The sequence below is a fragment of the Leptinotarsa decemlineata genome, unplaced genomic scaffold (assembly GCF_025532065.1).
Source record: "Leptinotarsa decemlineata unplaced genomic scaffold, Ldec_3_MD MMD2_tig00004307_RagTag_RagTag, whole genome shotgun sequence".
NCBI lineage: Eukaryota > Metazoa > Arthropoda > Insecta > Coleoptera > Chrysomelidae > Leptinotarsa > Leptinotarsa decemlineata.
Window position 1 is genome coordinate 12,947,843 of NW_027412606.1, and position 21,583 is coordinate 12,969,425.

The 21,583-nt window shown below is 33.7% G+C and overlaps 2 protein-coding genes across 5 annotated transcripts in view; one reads left to right on the plus strand and one right to left on the minus strand.

The window, feature by feature from the left end:
- Positions 1-21,583, minus strand: part of Cht6 (Chitinase 6) — a 170,761-nt gene that overhangs the window by 36,739 nt on the left and 112,439 nt on the right. For 2 of the 4 annotated variants that reach the window (XM_074179016.1, XM_074179013.1), the window contains exons 13-20: positions 7,601-7,712; positions 7,299-7,446; positions 7,095-7,220; positions 6,887-7,039; positions 5,549-5,779; positions 907-984; positions 796-855; positions 673-741 (exon numbers count right to left, since the gene is read on the minus strand). In XM_074179016.1, coding sequence (XP_074035117.1) covers positions 673-741; positions 796-855; positions 907-984; positions 5,549-5,779; positions 6,887-7,039; positions 7,095-7,220; positions 7,299-7,446; positions 7,601-7,712 — 977 coding nt within the window. The remainder of the gene's footprint in view (positions 1-672; positions 742-795; positions 856-906; positions 985-5,548; positions 5,780-6,886; positions 7,040-7,094; positions 7,221-7,298; positions 7,447-7,600; positions 7,713-21,583) is intronic. The other 2 variants (XM_074179014.1, XM_074179015.1) reach the window with 2 other exon arrangements.
- LOC111509619 (uncharacterized) lies at positions 11,275-17,821 on the plus strand. Its single transcript, XM_074179017.1, has 3 exons — positions 11,275-11,663; positions 13,052-13,255; positions 17,452-17,821. Exons 1-3 carry the CDS (start codon positions 11,312-11,314, stop codon positions 17,778-17,780), a joined length of 885 nt encoding a protein of 294 aa, XP_074035118.1. The 5' UTR covers positions 11,275-11,311; the 3' UTR covers positions 17,781-17,821.

A 21,583-nucleotide genomic window follows, 5' to 3' on the forward strand; every position in this document is an offset into this window, starting at 1 on the left:
GGAAGGAATTTCGGTCAAATCTGATGTTGCTTGTAATAGTTCATTTCCCTCGAAACCAAACTTATATACATTGAAACATACTCTCTGTGTTTCAATATTCGAATGCATCCGAATCTTATTCATTGTTTTTTTTTCGCATTGTTCACCACTGCTATTGGAGTCACTACACCGGAAAAAGTCTGCGTTGTTATCACACTCGTTATGATTATTAGTAGTCCAAGGACGCCACACCTTAAACAGATAATACAAATTTTAAGTAATTATAACAGCACCAATATCGAATTTCAACACTCAATTTGCGATCAGTTCCTGAACTGAACATTGATGACACGACAGCGATAACCATACCCGCATTCCCCGATTTCTATTCGTCACCGTAACATGACTTCCAATTCAATTTTATGACTCTTCAGCTAATCATGAAACTCGGTTTGTGAAAATTATCCAATATGAACCGCAAATTCTACAGTCCACGTGGACTAGTTCGTAGCCGGTTCATTTTCATGTATTGATTTTTTTGGCCTTTGAGAGTGTCGCCAACTTTAAGTGTGCACAATATCGTTTACTTCGACTATACATCGTGACAATCATATCATGATAACAGCAGATTTATATCGGTAAAGGTATGGTACCGATAAAATTGAAACATATCTACTCAATAGTTTCACTTACTTTGAATCAATGTTGTCTTCTTCGTTATTAGATTTTTCAGTTGTAGAACCACGTCTGAAATTGACATACCTGAAATCAATATGTTTTTACAACTATACAAATCACAGTTAAGTAGATACGTACTTTTTGAGAGTTACTTGGTTTGTAGAATTCGTGGTTGGAGCAGAAGTTGTTGTTTCATCTCTGAAATTTGAAAATTATGATATGAAAAATTTAACTTCGTAGTCAACATACCTGAGAATAGGGGAAGTTTCGTCAATTGTGTCTTGAGTTGTAGTGCTAGTAGTAGTTCCTCGTCGTAATATTTTATATCTGAAATAAAGAAAAATATGACATGCATGAAATATGGCAGTTTTGTTTTGAGTTGTTTGTTGAAACATTATTTCCTCATGCTTCACTATTGTTATAAAACTATGATAAACTAAAATTGAAAGAGTCCTTCACAACATGGCCGAAAGATTAGCCAAAAATCGCTCATCAACATCATATAGTGATGCATTTCATTAGTTTGGACTTCCATTATCTAATATGATATAAATAGATTTGAAATCCCTGAAAGAATCTATAAAAATTAAAAAGATTAGCTGAAAAATAACAATTATATCAAAAACCTTCCTGAGACACATCAAATACGTAAGTCCGTCCATCACTTTCACAGTGGAGAAAGAAGTCCACAACGATTTGTCATTTGTAGATGTACTGGTGAAGAGGACCAACACTAAATGTGAAACATCTATATATCTGATCCAGGAATCCAACCACCATCAATCGACTAAGAGTGGAATCATCAAGACTCTAGTAGATCGTAGTTTCGAGCTCTATAATACAAAGGAAGGTCTCGAGAAGGCATCATCAAAAGTGACCTTCAACGGAATGGTTACTCCAAAGTGATGGCGGCTCAGACTTTGACTAGAAGATATCAAGAGCCTCACAAGGACGAGAAGCCGCCACAACAAGTACTTGTACTTTCATCAAGTACTTGTACTTTCATTGTAATCAGAGGATTATCGAAAAGGATAAGAAGAATTGGGTTAAAGTATAACATTAGAACCTGCTTCAGATCTGGGAACACTATCTGTAGCAGCCTCACGAAAACCAGGCCACTAAACGCGGACAGCGATTCCAAGAATTGCATTTACCGGATACCCTGTGAGTGCGGATAATCATACATCGATGAAACTAAGACGCCATTGAAAGTTCGTATTGCTGAGCAAAAGAGAGGAGAAACCAGCAAATCAGGAATAGCATAGCATGTTTGGACTTGGCAACATAACATTAAGTGGTCTCAAGCTGAAATCAGCCACGAGGAGAAACAATGGTTTGGGAGAAAATTCAAAGAAGTCGCATATATGTTGTCCAACTATTCATTCAGCCAAGCTACACAACATATGGAAACCCATAATCAAGCGAAACACGACCAACTTCCGCCAAATGGTCAGCTCCCGCTAAAACCGATGAAGCGGATGGAGGGAAGAGGGGATAGGTGAAAGCACTCGAATGACCTATAAATAGTCAGATATCGGAGGAATAAGTCCAGTCATCACTCGAAGACGATTGTGGATACTAACAATCGAAACGTCGTGAAGTAACTTAGCTTGGAATCTTTTAATTTTCATTTCTTGTTAATAATTTTTAATCTTCATTTCCTGTTAATAGTTCAATTTTTAATTGTATTTTACTTCATTGTGATTTCTGTTTTTTGCATAATTTAATTGGTATTTTTTAGCTAATCTTTTGATTTCCAATAGATTCTCTCAGAGATTTCAAATCAATTTATATAATATCAGACAATGGAAGTCCGAACTGATGAAATGCATCAAGAAACATTGGCAACCACCTTCAAACAAACATCATATAGTGATGATTTGAAAAAAGGCGAAAATTCAAAATTAAAAGAAAAGAACAGCATGTATAGCAAAATTCTATCAATCAGTATCACAACACAGTAGAATGAATATTCATTGGCATTAAACTGGACAAAACTTTTGAAACAACCTAATATAATATCGTCGTATGGGAATGAAACCTGGTGAACGAAAAAACAATTTTAAACCGAATGTGACCCAGTTAGTAATAATTTCTTTGGCATTGACTCCAATTCCTTTGAGCGGAATGAAAGTAACTATATTCAGTTTCAATTTAGAATGGATGATTTCTCTCATGCTGACGTCCTCGTGAAGAAATATACAGGGTGAATCAACAAGATTCCCTCGGTACATTGCTATCAAGGAAAACAATTTTTCGAATTGCTCAATTTTTTGGCAGTCATATCGATAATTGTTTTTAATTATTTTCTCGAATTCTAGATGATTCAGCCGAGCGTAGCCAATCAAAGTTACATATTTTTTTAATGGAACACCCAATATATGATTACATCATTCGATTCCATATTTTTTAGCTCTCCAAGGAATTTTTGTTTTCGAATTTCCAGTGCGGCATTGCCAAGTTATTCCAGAAAAATCTATTTTGAAGACAATATTTTTTAATTCACCACCCGCATGTCTACAGCAATTAAGTGGATTTTTTTAGAAATAGTTAGTCAACATCAATATGATAATCTCTGAAATCTCAACTTTTGGAAACAATATATAGGGTGCTCGGTAAAACTGGCCAAGTTTCATTCATTTTCAAACAGACATAAATCAACTTTTTCAAACAGAACACCCTGTATTTTTTCATTTGTGTGAAACATTTTTTATCAGAAGTATACTATACTAAAAACAGATATTTTACAAACTGTACCACAAATTGTAACCACAAAAAATAGTGGAGTCCAAAAGATGTTTAAAATGGCGATCATTTTCTGCAATACACAATGTCAGTCTTTTTTAAATGAATTCTTTACACGTTCTAGCATATCCTCCGGGATTTCCTTAAAAGCTCTAGTGATTCTTCATTTTATGTATTCTATAGATATTGGAGGAGTTTGGTAGACAATCCATTTGATATATCCCAATGAAAAAATCCATTTTGGTCTGGTCAGGTGATCTGGGTGGCCATAACACAGGCCCATCCCTACCTCTGCACCGTCTTGTTGTAGCCACATTCTGAGTCTTGTTCTACATAGAACCCGGTCCAATAAATTCGAAAACGTATGCCGAAGAAATCTTACATATTTCCTTCCAGTGAGATGCCCTTACTCTTTTTCCGAGAATTTCATCCCAACATTCAGTGACCAACGCTGTTGATGGTTCAGGCAACGAACCAAATGGGGGTTTTCCGTTGCATAATAATGCATGTTATGCCGATTCACAGTTCCATTTTTATGAAAAGTCGCTTCGTCAGAAAGTAACACGAAATCGAAAAAATCATTTTCCTGATTGATATTTTCTAAGCCCCATCGGCAAAATTGAATAAGAGATACTACAGAATGATGTGTTTTCCCTTCTGATGAGCGTCTGTTCTAGTGTTTGGAAAGCTCTGCCCTTTCTGGTGGGGGTTGAATTCGAGTTATATGATTTGTCCCAACGATACAAAATTAAAAATGGCAGAAGAGGGTAGTAAGAGCTTATTGTCGGTAGAAACTAATTTGCATGTGGTAAGGATCAAATTTGTTTGCTCGTGTCATTCGAGATACGCTGGTTTGAGAAAATCCTTATTCCCTGCTCAGGTCTCGGGTACCAGTTTTTTCATATCTTGTTTTTAGAGCCTGAAATACATTTTCATCTGGTTGTCTTCTTTCGGGGAACTTCTCTTTGTAAATCCTAAATGCAAGGAGGCAGTTTTCGTCACTTTCCCCCAAAGCATAGACCATTTGCACCATATCTTCCAATATATAATTCATAATGAAAATGTTTCAATCTAGAGGCGATAGGAACTTCAACACATGGCGTTATTGACAAATTCCGAGATACATTTTATGATGTCAGTGATGGATAACTGGGTTTTTAAAGAAAAAAACAGTATAAATATTCTTTAGTATTTCTTACCATGGAAACCGCTAATAACTATCACTAGATGGTATGAAAAATGTCAATGTACTAGAGATTAGTTTGAAAATTCGAAAAACAAATTTGAGTAAGTGAACGTCAGGAAATATATTTTTTGTGGTTACAACAATTACTGAACGATTACTGTTGGAACATTTCATAGAAATGAAAAAATAATGGGTGTTCTATTTGAAAAAGTTGAATTATGTCTGTTTGAAAATGAATGAAACTTGACCGATTTTACCGAGCACTCTATATATTGTTTCTGGAAGTTGAAATTTCAGAAATTATCATAGTGATGTTGACTAACTATTCCTAAAAAAATTCACTTAATTGTTGACAAATTGTTTCCTCTGATAGCAATGAACCGAGGGAATCTTGTTGACTCAACCTGTATGTGTATAAAATTTTGGATGAAATTCATAAATGCTTGCTAGAAGTGAAATCACTCGCTACTGGTCCTGACTTAATAAACTTAGAAATGATATTACTTTGCTGCCCAACAATTCTACCAGTATTAACAAATATTGTCAATTCTTGTTTACTGGAAGGTATTTTTCCTGATATCTGGAAAGTGTCACGGATAATTCCATTGCCTATGTGATGTATTAAGTTACAATGACCTCCGCCCTGTTATACTACCATGTCTGTCGAAGATAATTGAAAAAATTATGAATTTTCAGATAATACATCATTTCGAAAAATGTACTATATTGCCTTCTGAACAATCAGGGTTCAGACCGGGACACAGTTGTGCTACAGCCTTACTTAACATTGTTGATGATATTATTAGAGAGACAGATTCAGGAAAAACAACTGTTCTTATTATCTTAGATTATTCAAAAGCATTTGATACGATCAACCATGAAATTTTAATCTCTATTGTTTTTCGGACAGTGCTATTAGTCTTACGTGTAATTATTTACAGGGTTTCAAAAACTACGTACTTAGAGGTTGTTGTTTCGCCTGTGTTTTCTGTAGGAGCTGAGGTGCTTTCTGTTGTTCCCCGTCGAAGTTGAACGTACTTGGAAGTCTCTGGTTCTTCAGTTGTGGAAGGTTTCGGTCTTCTAATATTCACATACTGGGGGGTGTAAGAATTCTTTCTATCACCATTTGAATCATCCCCTTCGCCTCCGGTTCCATCATCTTCTCCCAATATTCGATTTCTGTTGAACACTCTGAAAATGAATTTTAACTGTAAAAAATGATAAAGGAATCTTTTATAGGTGAAATTTGACCCAAATCGTAATATATAGTTGAATTTTTTATTGGCTTCCAAAATTGATGAAAAAACTAAAGGTCCGTATTTACAGAAATGAAGTTGATGATGAAATCTAATGAACAAAACGTTGTATTGCAAATTGTTGGCGGTAGATCCAGAAACGAAATTCGATAATCCTAGTTTTTGGAGAATATTTCAAAAACAACTACTGATATTCTCAGTCTGACAAGGAATTATTTTAGTTCCCCAAAATAGGAAACTGTAGTCCAATTCAACCAACCTTGTAGGTATAACCGTTTCCAAGATAGCAATAGTGAGATATTTTCTTTAGAAATTTCAATTTTGAAAGAAATCTTCAACACGAGAATGACAACTTTTTGACATTGTACAATGTGAAATACTTTTTTTTAATTATTTAATGTCGTTTATCGTGGTGATTTATATAGTTTCAATATTACAGGATGTATTCAGGTTTTTTTGTTAGTAAAAATGAATGAATTTTGCTGAGGTTGTCGATGTCTGTCTTTTTGTTGATACTGTTTTCTTTAATTTTTATTATTATATTTCTGAATCTGGTTCGAAATGGAGAATTTTGGTGTTAGTATATTCGACTAAATGATCATTATCAAAAACGTGATGTGTTAGAGCACAATAATTTCGTTTAAAATTTTTACAATTACTCTTATAAAGAGCTATGCGGGTTTTTAAATTGTTTTGTTTGTCCTATATATATATCTTATCACAATTGTTACATGCATGTGACTGCATGTGACTTTTCTAATAACGGATCTTCATCTCTCAAATCACTTTCTTTCGTGAAATTTTCATATTCTGTTCTTGTTTAAATATGTTTATGATTTTGCTGGACAGTTCAGGGACATAAGGAATAGAAGAGTATTTGAAATTTGAATTTTCTTATATATATATATATATATATATATATATATATATATATATATATATAATATATATCATCAATATATATATATATATATATATATATATATATATATATATATATATATAGGATTGAGTACAATAATGATCTTGAATAATATCTTACTCTTTGTTTTCAGGTTCACTTGTTGAAGAACTTATTCTATTTCTTCTTATATTGACATACTCAATAGATTTTTCTGAAGTTTTCTCGTTTTTGTCATCAATGTCATCAGCGTCTTCTTCGTCTTCATCTTCTGTTGATTTGATCGTAGTTGATCTAGAAAATCGCTGTACTGTGAAACACTGAATATTTACGATTATAATTCTTTTACCTATTTCGAATAATGGATGTATATGATAGCTTTCCTCTGGTAGTTTCTGATTTGGCTGATTTATTTTCGTCATTGCTTCTAAGTCCTTCGTTCTGAGGTCCTCTGCTATTTCTGAGAGAAGTGTAACTGGAAATAAAAATTGTTAACAGTTATCATATTCAGAACATATGTTCCGATTATTCCCCCAAAAAAAAATCAACTTACGCCGTTTTCCTGGAAGCTGGTGTTTTCTTCAAAGTTTTACTGAGGACCCTCTCAAGAGATTTACTAAGAGGTGTTTGAGTTGTGAACTGATCTGTTTGTGATGATCCTTTAGAAATTCTGAGTTGTTTCTCCAGTTCTTCAATACCACCTGAAAAACAGTATTGGTCACTCGTAAGGGGTTCAGTTCTGAATCCCTGACAGTCTTTGAATATTGATTTGGTATTCCTAGCTATTTTTAAGGCTTTCAACCTTCCACAATCTGATAAATAAAAAAAATATTAATTTTCATCATCCACACTCACCTGCTTTTTTTATCAAATCAATCAACTCTTTGATAACCCTAGGATCCTCTTCTTTCGACTTCTTTGTATCCTCCTCCTCATCCTCGTCATCATCTTCATATTCATAGTCATCCTATAAAATTCAAAATATGTGAAAATTTCCATTGTTAATTAATAAAAATATATAGTGAATATTACTGCAGTAATGTCCCAACACCAAACTGTTATTTTTAACACCTCAACACGTGTATCAATCACCAAGTGATCATTTTCAAGAGAAAGTTTGACCTGCCTCTTGAAGACACCATCCTGTCAGGCCAGTTTCCGACTTCAGCCCACTCGACTTTAGGAAAGCAAAGGTCAGGCGCTTTGCAAGCAAGCCAAGATATTCAATGTTGTTTAAGAAGATCCCATGCATTGGCTCATCCTTGTGTTGTCGCAAGAGTGAAGGGATCTCTGCGGCTTTTATATGGGTTTTTTTGCTGAACGGGTTCAAACTCGATAACAGAGTTGTGATCACCTTGTTCAGTGTCGAAAACTAAATCGAGTTTTCCCAGCTGCAGTGGGAGCAACTGTGCAATGCAACTGTGTTCCAGGCAGAAGAAGTGACCATTGAACACTATATTATCAAATCTACAATACTTAATTTCAAAATAAAATAATAAAATGTATATTCAAATTACCATATCTTGAACCTACGTCAAATTTATATATACCACGTGATCTTTTAGATATTCAGTCTATTTTCCAATTGAAAATTTGTTGTTTCCTTAGATAAAATCACAAACATCCAAATTTGGAATTCAATAAAATAAATACCATCCATGACCATAATACAAGACAAGCAAGAAAACTACTAGTTGAATCATATCACTCAAAATTTGGGGAGAAATCAATATTTCATTTAGAAGTTGAATTATATAATAATCTTCCAGAGAAACTAAAAATGAATCAAAAAACAAAATTCAAATCGTAATTGAAAAAGTTTCTGCTTTCTTCCTCTAATTGAAATTCTGATCTCCATATTACATTTTTTTTGTATTTAATTACCATTTATATATATATATATATATATATATATATATATATATATATATATATTTATATATTTATTACCATATATATATATATATATATATATATATATATATATATATATATATATATATATATAATCTAGAAAGGTTAATGCGGTACTGACGATGCCCAATAGGCTGAAACAGCTGTATACCGGTGGCTCTTAAATTGAAATCAATATGGGAATGATCAAAGAGTACTTATCTATTTATATATATATATATATATATATATATATATATATATATATATATATATATATATATATATATATATATATATATATATTTATATATTTATATATTATTATTTATATATGTATGTGTGTATATACCTATGTAAATATGTATGTATATATGTGTTTGTATTTATGTATTTATGTGATGTATATTTAAATGATATTTAATATTGAAATAATTTATTTAATCATTATTTTAAATTTTATCCCTGTTATAAACATTCTTGTTTCTTGGGATTAATAAAGATTAATTATTATTATTATTAAATAAACAGGTAGAAGGTCAAAAATAAAACCACTGCCATGTTCTCTGACAACCAGGTGGCAATTGAGACGCTCAGCTCATTTCAAATCTTCTCAATACTGGTGGGAAACTGTCTGACCACACTCAAGGAGCTAAGTACCCAAAATAGGGTCACTCTAGCTTGGGTACTCGGACATGAGGGTCAAAAGGGCAATGAGGAGGCCGATGTTCTAGCCCGTGAAGGCGGATCCAAGGCTATGATCGGCCCAGAATCCTTTTGCGGTGTAGCGAAAGGAGAAACCCAATGCAGGTTCTGTCAAGAAGAGGAAGATACCGCACTGCATGTGCTTTGTGAAAGTGAAGCGATAGCAAGTCTGAGACACGCAAGATGCGGGGAAGAAAAACCAGAGGCTGCCATCTATATGAAGGGGTCACTGTCAAGGCTGTGGAGTCTCATCAAAGAGATCAAGCTAAACAATAAGCTCTAACAACTAAGGAGCATCACAATAGATCTGAAAAGGTCGTAGTGAATCAGGCCATGGGCCAGCTTCCCGACAATCTAATCTAACCAGCTGCTTGAGCAGCTGCCCTAACTGGAAATGCTCCACTTCCTCCTCTCTCATGGTCACGGATCATGCAGAGAAGGGGACTGGAACTCTTGACGACTTTACAGTATTATCATAATTATTACAATTATCATTTCATGTAGGTTGCGTCAGTCGAGTACTGTTATCGAAGCGTCGATATATTCACGAGGCACGTCAGCATCATAAAATAAACTACACACCTCACACCATGAGATAAGTGATCATTGGGTTCAAGAATCAGAGTCTTCTGCTGTTGTCCGGCAAAGAAATAAATAGATATGACTACACAACGAATAACAAACATATCCTTGTATCTATTTGAAAACGTAAGATTGAAATCTGAAAAATTAGATAAAGTACGCCTTGAATCAATAAATTTTTTGAGTTGTATCTACCAAGAAACCGGCAATCTGCCTTACCTGGTCATAACAAAAGATTAAGATGTAGATTGAGTATTAAGCTAATGGTTGAGAATTGGATTGTTGATGTTTTTGAATATTAGTTTCCAATTTTTCTGGATGGCACCAACACATGTCTTTCGGCTCTGGATATTTTTTGTTTTAGATTAACATTGCATGAGAAAGAGGTCATACTTCGACATGTTATGATTTGTATCAATATAGGCAGCCTCAGTGAAAAATAGTTCCAGTTGAGGAAATTGATGTGGATAGCGGTTTGGAAATGGTGGGTTGCTAATATCATTTAACGAAAACTTCAATCCATCTTGAGAATCCTCACGCGATTCATCAAAAGTGTATAGGCTTTCATCTAGGGATCTTGTATCGACAAACCTCCCAGGTCTTTGGAAAGTATGATTGTGTTCCTAGCAACCTTAGCAACCCTAGAGTTGAATGATTCCAGAGAAACCATCAACAAATTGAGGATAAGCTTTTGGCAAACAATTTGGATATGGGTAGTATGTGACTTAAAAACCATGCCTTCGACAGAACGTAACATTGTATGAATTGAACATGTTGAAATAAAGCTATTGTTTGACAGTTGTTCGACAAAACTTCGGTCTGTATCTTATTCGCGATTTGGTGCCAATTTGATCGTACTATTTCGTAAACATTATCAGCAAATAAAACACCAAGTATTTTAAGAGATTGATTTAACAACAATGGAATTTGCTTTTGAAAATCTATGTCTTGACATAAGACGGCACAGCCCGAGTCCCCGATTGACGCGGTTAGATGCGGTTTCAATGAAATTTCAGAAACATTTTCGAATTGAAAATATCTTGTTATATCAACGTTGAAGACATTGAGATTTCTGAATAATAATATGAATTATTGGTATTTGGTGGAGTTTGAAAGTTTGAATGTTGCTGATAGGTACCAACAGAATTGTTAAATGTTTTATTACTTGGTATGTCCAGTGTAGTACGCTATACTTTTATTTCGGCTACGTTAATTATTTTAAAATTGTTTTTGCCCCTTATTCGAAACAAAGCGCCATATCAAAAATCATCAAGGAACAAAATATCCTTAGAAAAGTCCAAGAAATAGTCCCTTAATTTTTTGTCGCATGTTTAATAAACACCCTGTAAATCTATCATCTATGAATGTCACTGTCAGTTTGTTGAAATGATCAAAATGAATTGTTATGATGAAAAAGTAAAATCAGATATCTTCAAAGCTTCCACTACCTACCAGAATGATTATAAAAAATACTGCGGTGTTACGCGAGAGTTTCCTACCTACGAGAGGCAGAGAGAAGAGGTCAGAACTCCTCCTCCAAAACCCAAGAGAGGGGAAGATCACGAGACTTTTGCACAATGGAGGGAAGGAATACATATTCCGTTTGATCTTCTGTTGAATCCAAAACCCATCATTCAAACAGATCCTCGAAAACCGTTTAAAAAATTAGAGCCAATTGCAAGACAAGGAACAGATGAAGCCATAAAGACTAGACCAAGGGTATACATGACCCCGGCAGGTCAGTGACTCAATTAGATTTTGTCCCAAAATATAAATATTGAGTTTTTTGCGAATGTCTCGATCATTATTTTCTCTAATAAAGGATAGGTATTTTCAAATGTAATAAGATGTAATCTATTCAAATAATTCATCGACACAAGTGATTGAAATTGTTATAACTTTTGGGGACTGACTTTCACAACACAACTTATTTGATGGAAGTAGATTTTAAATATATATATATATATATATATATATATATATATATATATATATATATATATATATATATATATATATAAATAACTTGCAAACGCTCAGACAGGTCGATTTTTATTGGGAGGGGGGCAGTTTTTTCCCCATTTATAGCGTCGTCACTTCAACCTCGGAGCAAAGGGGTGAACAACCCTTGGAATTTTAATAGGGAATAGGGGACGAGTCGCACATAGTTTCGAAGATCTTGGAATTCTCTAAACAATGGTGTATTTTTTTTATATTTAAAAGAGTTTTTTCCGATAATTAACATTTTCAATATTGTTAATAGCAACAAATTGTTGTACGCCACTGCTCAGTAGGAATGTATTTGGAACTCTTTCATTTGTTTTTCAATTTTTTAGTTCTTCTCTGATAAGAGGACTATTACCATTGAGAAATGGTTGAAAATGCTGTTTCTATTTCTTATTTTCATGTTAAAAGTGATATCTACATTATTACTAGTAGTGAGTGCCGTAAAGTGTTGCTAAAGAAATAATGGTTTAGGCACACAATGGCCACCACGATCACCAGACATTTCGCCGTAAGATTTTTTCTGTGGGGTCATTCGAAAAGCAGAATTTACTGTACTTCTCCTGCATCACTCGAAGATTTACGGCAACGAATCACAAATGAATGTCGCCAAATCACTCCAGAAATGCTCCACAATGTTCGAGAACATTTCCAGCATAATCTCTATTATTGCAGGGAAGCTGAAGGTGCCCATTTTGAGCATATGCTAACATGAGAATAAACGAAGTAACTTCAACTCTAAATTTGATATGGTTCGTCCAAATTAAATAAAATGTACACCATTGTTTAGAGAATTACAAGATCCTTCGAACAATGTGCGACTCGCCCCCAGTTCCCTATTAAAATTCCAAGGGTTGTTCACCCCTCTGCTCCGGGTTGAAGTGACGACGCTGTAAATGGTGAGAAACACTGGCCCCCTCCCAATAAAAATTGACCTGTCTGAGCGTTTTTTAAGATTTGCAAAAATGGGGTTTTTAGTCCAACAATTCCCTATTTGAAGAATCATCAATTTTTTATTATTGAATACCTTTTTTATACCAATTCAATCTATCGACTTCTTCAAACATCAATGATCGAATTTGGATATCGTTTTGATTTTCTAACCCATTGAAAATGTTTTAGTCAGTATGGATGATGTGCCAGAAGCAGAAATGAGAAATTTATTATGTCAGCACGTTTACACTAGTGAATGGAGAAGAGCAGAAAAGGAAGCGACGGAAAATTTCAAAAAAATAATTCCTCAGATTGGAAAAATTGAAACCAAAGATACGGTAACTCTGCAAACCGATCTCTACAAACCCATCAATGAGAAATTCAGAAGATTAGGTAAGTTTTAAAGTCAAGTTGATATTTTGGTCAATATCGGTAATATTTCTAGTCACCAATAATATCTATTTGGTAATATACCTTCCGTGCTAGAAATTGCACATTGAAATATAAAATCGCGTTGATTCGGCTTGCACAAGGTTCTTGTTGTGGAGAGTTATGATTATTATGGAGACGACGAGGTTTCCTCGTAATCGTTAAAACAGTTTTAATCAATTCGATACGAAAAAAAAACGTTAGAGTTCAAATCTGACCCTTAAGAGTTATAAAGACCTTTCAAATTTCTGTTTTATACATTTTTGAAGTGAAGTTCAAAACCGAATTTCTTCGTTTTGATATTTATAAACTTTTGACCAAAAATATGTGTTTTTCCAAAGTATGTAATTCCACCTGAAAGTACCTATCAACAATCATTCAAAATGATTTTTGGAATTCCAAAATACTTTAGAATATCTTCCACATCAACAGTTACATGTTCATTTGAAATGCCCTGAAGAATTTTACCTTCAATTAAATCCATACTCATGAGTTATATCATCTATGTATTTATATTTTAGTTAATTTCTTTCATATCATCCAACAAAAATGAATTTGAATTTGATCAACAATATGAAAAGGAGTTTTATTAACACTACGAAATTAATTTTGGAAAAAACTGCTTTTCAGTACCAGAACAGATACATTTAAGAGATCACAAAACACAGCACTTAATAAATAATGAAACAAACAATATTGAATTTCGATGTCTTCTATATTTCAAGAACTTGACAACAAAATTACTAAATATTTCGAAATGAACTGATATGAAAATTTCTGAAACAAAGCTTCTAGTCAAGTTCATTCCAAATTGAAAATATCCTATGAGAGAACTCAAAATTTAAATATATTTAAATTATTTAAAATATAATATAATTATAAAATACTTTGCAAGAGAAGTGAAAAAGTATATATTGATCAGACTTCAAGACTTCTGGAAACCAGACTCACATCACATAAAAGTAACTGTACAGAAAATATGTTATCTTGTGCTTTGTCAGAATATGTAGATATATTAGATTATATAATGGGTCATGAAAATAACATTATTTTGGATAATAAAAATAATCCTTACGAACGTGCATTTTTTGAAATATTTCATGTAAACACGGAAACAAATTCAATGAATAAAAATACAGTTCACAAAATTTTTTATTGTGCTTATTTCAAAATCAATCGCATGTTGAGTAAGTCAACTCCATTATGTTCATATTTTCATTCGTACCATTCTTTTAGTTTCTTGAAGAAGATTCTATTCATTATATTACAGTCAATAAGCATTCCTAGTTTAAAATATATAAGTTGTCATGATCAGGTATCAGGTACAAAATGATTATTAAAAAAAGATCCTAATCTGTGAGAGATTCAGAATGCAATGAAGACAGAAAGAAAAATTCCTATGTGAAGAATATAAAAATGTAATAAGTAATGTTTTAGTTGACTGGATATGTATTATATTCATAGTTGAAACTGCACAGTGTCACTGGGAATTGGGTTATCGAAAAGTGCCTTTTTTAAATTTTTCCTCATTTACAGCAACCATTAAATAATCAACAGTTTTATTGTGACGAGTCATTAAGAATATATCCATATCCAACTCATGAGTTTCTTAGGGATCAATGATGTCTCTAATCCTTTTTCTAATACACATCAACGACTATTGGGAATATAAGAAATACAATATTTTCTTCACCAATGGTAGGTAGCACATCTGTCTCACGAACATCAGTTGCCAAACTACATTATGAGTGATAACAACATTTTTTTTATTTCAATAAGCTGGAGTAAATATAGAGTAACAGAACCTGCGCCAGCTCTATGATACACTTCATCAGTCCGCCTGACGGAAGACTCGAAAGAGTCCAAGTAAGCTTCATAGAATGGAACAGTGGAAGAAGATTTGGGGACTTTCTTTTTCTTCTAGAAATACTTTAACGGAATTATTCAGCTGGCAGAGTTGCCAACCGTAGCGGAATTCCGCTATTGTAGCGGAATTTATTCAACGGTAGCGGATTTGAACATAAAGTAGCGAAATTTTTTATAATCAATATTAGCAGAAAATATGGAAGAAGAGGCAGTGGACAGCACTCCCCTTCTTCCTTTCAATTCAATGGCCTCAGCAACTAAGGCTATCCGCAGACAGCACTCGAAGCTGACAGCTAATACGTTATAGTCTTAGTAGTGAGGTCATTACATGATGAATGAGCAGAATATTTTTGAATATTCTCATTCATATCATAAACCGTATAACCTTCAATACCTTGAAACTAAAAGTCTCTAGTATTATAACTTATATGAAACAAATTACAGTAGAAATAGAAGATAGTTCATCTGATTATGACTCGAGCGAAAGAGCTATCGCAGTCGGAATTGACGGGAATGGGATATGTTCAAAAAAATACAAAAGGTGTCGAAAACAAACTTTTTAACATTGTTTGTCTGATTCCACCTTGAAAGGATGGATTAGTGTTGTGTGACTATACGTACGTTAACAAATTGATTTTTATTTTTACTTTTCAAAATCATTTTTTCAAGCTAAGAAATATTTGGTTGAGACAATAACTTTCAAAAATTAACTGCCGTAAACTTAGTAAATTAGGTACCATCTACTGAGTTGCGCGGTTGTAAATTATCATGATCCTGATTACTTACATTAGTGACAGCAGTTTGGTGGTATCTGAACTATACTCAAACTACAAACTGTAAGTTTTGTGATATTCAATTTTGGATAGGGCGTATGAGCCAACTGATTGCGTCAGACATACAAGCGTAGCGGAATATGAAGCAGTGTGGCGGAATTTTGATTCATGTGTAGCGACTTTATAGTTCTACTAGTTGGTAACACTGTCAGCTGGCTTAATTTTGATTACCTTAGAGTGACAAATTACAGTTTTCCATAGCTGAATAAACTTCCCGACACTATTTACTCAGATCAATGGAATCTGCAACGCTTCAAGACTAACGTGAATCACGTCTTTTGTACAAGAACTGCTCTCAGAGCATCACTGCCATTGATAAACTTACCCTCGTCCCTTGTTAATGCCAACTTAGCTGGTGGTTATGGTTTTTGCTAGATTAATCAATCCTATTTTCGATTTCCAGTTTTTTTCGATTTTTGCATTTTCTGAGAACATTTACTATAGTAATGTATATTTTTTTACACTATTAGAAAGGAGAACAAAAACGAACAAATCACACCGACTTTTTTTTTTTTAAAGCTAATATTTTGAAGCGAGAATTTTCGATAGAAAATACGGTCCTTTTTTGATATTAAGTCAAGATAAGGTGAAAAAATAAATATTTCAAATCAAATAATTTACACTATATTTGGGACATAACAAAGTAGGTTTTCACCAAATTTCACAGAAAATTTTGAAAAATAAAAAACCCAAAACTTGGTTATTTGAATTTTTCACATACATTTTGAGGTTATGTGACAAAATTGTGAATACAAAAGTTGTAAATTATTTTATTACCTACAACTTTGCGTTTTAACTTTCTTCAAAAGACATGTAGTTTTGCCGGAAATCGAGATAAACAATTTTTTACCCTTAAAAACTCACTCCCTACCACTTGACGAACTCAGATCGCCCGTAATTTATTTTTCCTTCCATTTTTATCATATTTTCCTCCTATTGTAATGGGTTTCATCCTACTATTATTTTTTTTCACTTTTTACCATTTTTGAAGGCTCCAGCGCTGGTTTACTACGCCACATTGTCCAATTCTACCTTTCAGTAGATAACAGTAGATAACATTTCGAATAAGACCATTCCTAATGGCTTTCAAATTTTAGGAAATTCAAAGAGGAGCTGATCCAGACTAGTGATCCAGTTTGATTAAATCAAACCCAATATTCTCCTTGTTGTTTTTTGGGATGTTTTTACCTCATGAAAAATAAATAAATTTAGAATAGTGTGGTAATGGACAAACTATGAATTTTGTATACAAATTATTTTTTCATTGGTTCATCTCATTTGATGGACGAAATTTGTAAACTCAACAAGTTATTGACTAACTGGAAGTTTATACAACAGTTTATCTTTAATAGTCTACATTCATTCATTTCTATTTTTGTGTAAAGTTAAAAATTAAAAAAAAAATCACGACTTAAGTTTTCGATAACACATGAAATATAAATATATTTTTCTACTTTCCAGGTAGAACATGGGATGATACCCAGCGAAGAGGATTTTCTGACCCGACCAGAGAATTCTGGATCCATAAAGATCCCCCTGTAATATGTGGAGCGTGTGTAGATCCGTTGAGAAATATTGTAGAAGAAAAAACTAAGGATACAATTTCATCCTTAATTAAAGAAGACCGTCTAAGATTGCCTCACGATAAAACGATACCAGGTTATATGGGTTATAGACCCATGATGCCTCTAGGGCTCTCGTTAGCCAAGGTGGATTTACCAGCTGTTCATCCCTTTTTATCTACGTCACAAACTCTCACTACGAGATGCAACAAAGGTTTACAGAAATGAAGAATGGTTGCAATTTGCATCGAAATAAAATATTCACCCATTTACATTTATCTGGCACACTATAAAAAAGCCTAAGTACTGAAAGTAATAAATAATGTACTCAAACCTCAAACTGTTATAAACTGAAGCCACATTTAAAAGCCACAATACAGGGTGTTAATTAAGTATGTACCATAAATTTAACAGATGATTCTTTAGGTAATTTCAAGACGAAATGTTCATATAAACATGGGTACGCAAATACTTGGTTCTCAAGATACACAATGTTAAAATAAAAATAAAAAAAAGTTATTCGTAAATATCTTAAATATCCTTTACCTAATTCTGTTGTAATTTGGCAGTGGTATTTATAACATTAAGGAGCTAATTTAGCCCGAACGTGATTCAATTCATTAAGTCCAGTGGCGTCTCGAGCGGGATTTGAACGAATATTTTTGACTTGCCCCAAGCAATAGAGCTTATTGCACATGCTGCATGTGATAGGGATATAGCTGCTGGACTCTTAAAATCTGCCACACTGTGACATGGGTAATATTCAGTTATTCAGCTATTTTCCGAGTACTGGTATGAGGATTTACTTCAATCTCATTTAAAACAGCTTCTTTAATTTGAACTATTCGTACCGTTGCAGGCCTCCCAATGACAACCGTCGATCTTTTAAAACTGCCTGTTTCAGAAAGTTGTGCTTGGAGACGTACAAAAGTTCTTTTATTAGGCACTACACGCTGAGGAAATCTTTCATGGTAAATGCGTCTTGCAGCATTATAGTTTCCGTGAACCATTCCATAACAGAAATGCATATCTGCCATTTTACCACTAAACACCCTTTTATAACTATTATAAATTAAAAGCTTATAAAGTTGAAAACAACTGTCAAGTTGTTTATTAAATGCTGCAATCGTTTTCCAAGGCAACCCTTGTTACATAATTAGTAATGGAAAATTGTAAAAATAATAATTTCCAAAAGAAAAATTTAATTCCCCATATTATTCCTTGTGAGGTCCAGGGATATGCAATTAGGTCGACTTTTTTTTCTTAGAAACTAAGCAAAATACGAAAAAAATTCAAGAGGCAAAAAAGTTGTATTTCTAATTGCTTGATCCAAGAAAATAATAAAAATTGCACAAAAGTCAGTGGTGTACATTTTTAAGTAAAAAATATTCGTTCTAATTCCGCTCGAGACGTCACTGGACTTAATAAATTGAATCACGTTCGGGCTTAATTAACTCCTTAATGTTATAAATGTCATTGCCAAATCACAACAAAATTAGGTGAAGGGTATTTAAGATATTTACGAATAACTTTTTTTTTATTTTTATTTTAACACCCTGTATCTTGAGAACGAAGGATTTGCGGACCCATGTTTATATGAACATTTCGTCTTAAAATCACCTAAAGAATCGTCTGTTGAATTTATGGTACATACTTAATCAACACCCTGTATATTAGGTCGTTTCAAAACTTTTGTCCGTTTTTATGAGTCTGCTTCAAACTGTAAATACTGTGAATACTTCAATTCAATCGACATAAGAACCATTTAAATCGGTGAGAAAGTTCTCGAAGTGCTGGAAAAAATGGTAGTCGATTGGCGAAAGGTCTGGCGAGTATGGTGGGTGAAGCAGAACTTCGATTCGTTTGATTTTTCGACGGTGATTTGTGAAATGTGCGGACGGGCAGGATCAGACCTCTTCTCTTGACCAGTACCGGCTGCTGCTCACGCAATTTTTTGTATATTTCGTCGATTTGCTCCTAATAGGACTCTGCTGTGATGGTTTGACCTGGTTGCATAAAGTTATAGTGAATCACACCAGCCACTGACCACCATACAGTAACCATGATCTTTTTTATGGTTTTTCGCTTTCGGAAAGTGCCTGGGTGGTTCATCGGTAGCCAACCACTGTCATGAACGTCTTCTGTTGTCGTTCAGGATCCAATTTTCATCACACGTGATGATCTTTTCCAAAAAAGGATCGTTTTGGTTGCGCAAAAGCAAAGAAGAACAACCAATTAAAAATCGCATGGTTGCTGACGCCCAGTTTTTTCGGCAACCCACATACCGTTTGTGATAAGTCAGTCTCCACCAGCGTCCTCAAATTCTTATCCTGGATTATTTTAGATCTACCACTTCGAGGCTCATCTTCGCGGCTAAAATCTCCTGAACCAAATTTTGCAAACCAACATCGAACAGTGTCATTAACCTTATCATTGCCAAATGCCTGGTTAATTGTTTGGGCTGTTTCGGCAGCACTTTGGTTCGATTTGAATTCGTAGAGAAAAATTGGCTGAAAATCTCTCAACCACTTAAATATGCTGAAAAAAAGCAAAAAGTTTTGAAATAACCTAATAGTGAATGATTGAGTGTTCCTCCCAAAGGAATATGATATCGTCAATCTAAAAAAACTTTCCAAATATTCACCAGAATTTTCAAAACGGAACATATGGAGTGCAACGATAGTTTTTGACCGAAAAATACACTACTATAGAAACACTAAAGCTTTCGGTACATTATAAATCAAGAGACAAGATAAATATCAGCGAATCTTATCCCAGTACTTTCTCAAAAGTACTTTGGAATGGCTCAATATCTTTTGTGTTTTGCGGAATTGCCAAAACTGATATTATTGTTTTCTATCCAACATATCAGTTACAAATTTTGACTTTTTTATGAAATTCTAACATTTGGATTTTGAAACTGATTTGGAGTTTATCTTATCATTTCCTTTTTCTGGAAACAATCTCCAAATATATCTTTCGTACACTTAGCTCAATCGATCAAAATGCGTGCGGTCCCATAATTTAAAGAATTTTGCTTTCAAGTTAATGCTTTCCTATATTAAGATTTTTGATAAACCTCCTCTATTTATGGTCTTGGAATTTTATCAAATTATTATACACACAAGTCATTCGTTAAGCAAATATTTGAAAGTTATGGATTTGCACACATTTTAATTGATCAAACTTGGTGCATTCGTATTATAGCATTCACTGTCGATTTGCTTTTTCAGCTGTAGGAAAACCCAAAAAAACCAGCAGCACCACATTATCTGAAGATTTTGATCTGCCAATGTCCTCTTTCTCATAAAACAAAATGTAGGGTATCTCCAGAGGCTCCAATAGATTCAATAAATCGCCAGAACACTTCGTGACACGACTATCGTCAAACTTAAACCAGTCCGTTTCGTCTTTGACCAAGGCGTAATAATGACCAAATTCAACGCCAGAACCACAGTGAGCAATTACTGCATGAATATTATATATATTGTGGTGCTGCAGGTTTTTCCGGGTTTTCTTGCAGCTGAAAAAGCAAATGCGCCACTGGAATCAATGAAGTCGCCCTGGAGCGGCAATTAATTTTTATTGTTGTTTTTATTTTTATCGTTGTTGTACAATAAGCTCAAAATAGGCCTAAACGTCAATAAATGGATATATTTCATTGTCGATTATTGTAGTTTTGAATTTCACGCCAAATTTTTCATTCTGTCAGTTGAAGGTCGATTTTTGATTTGAATTCAATTATCTCGATGAACAATCAACTGAATTGGAAGAAATACATGACCCAGAATGACTATACAACATACAATGACTACAACACAAACACATTTCAAACGTGAGATTACATGAATCAATTTCCAATCCAAAATTCTATTGAAAAATCACCCTGTTGAGAAATTTTCACTCAATAGTTTTACGAACACGCAACACATGTTTCGCTAAACAATAGCTTCTTCAGGCGGGTCTATACGCCTTTATTCCTTACTCGTCTTAATTCGAATAGAATCGTTGTTGTGAATTTCAATAAAGTC

Excerpts from the sequence above, each read along its gene's own strand:
- LOC111509619 (XM_074179017.1), top strand. The coding sequence starts at position 11,312 with ATGATCAAAATGAATTGTTATGATGAAAAAGTAAAATCAGATATCTTC. Across the intron at positions 11,664-13,051 it reads GGTATACATGACCCCGGCAG|TCAGTATGGATGATGTGCCA; the intron begins GTCAGTGACTCA and ends AAAATGTTTTAG. Across the intron at positions 13,256-17,451 it reads TGAGAAATTCAGAAGATTAG|GTAGAACATGGGATGATACC; the intron begins GTAAGTTTTAAA and ends TCTACTTTCCAG.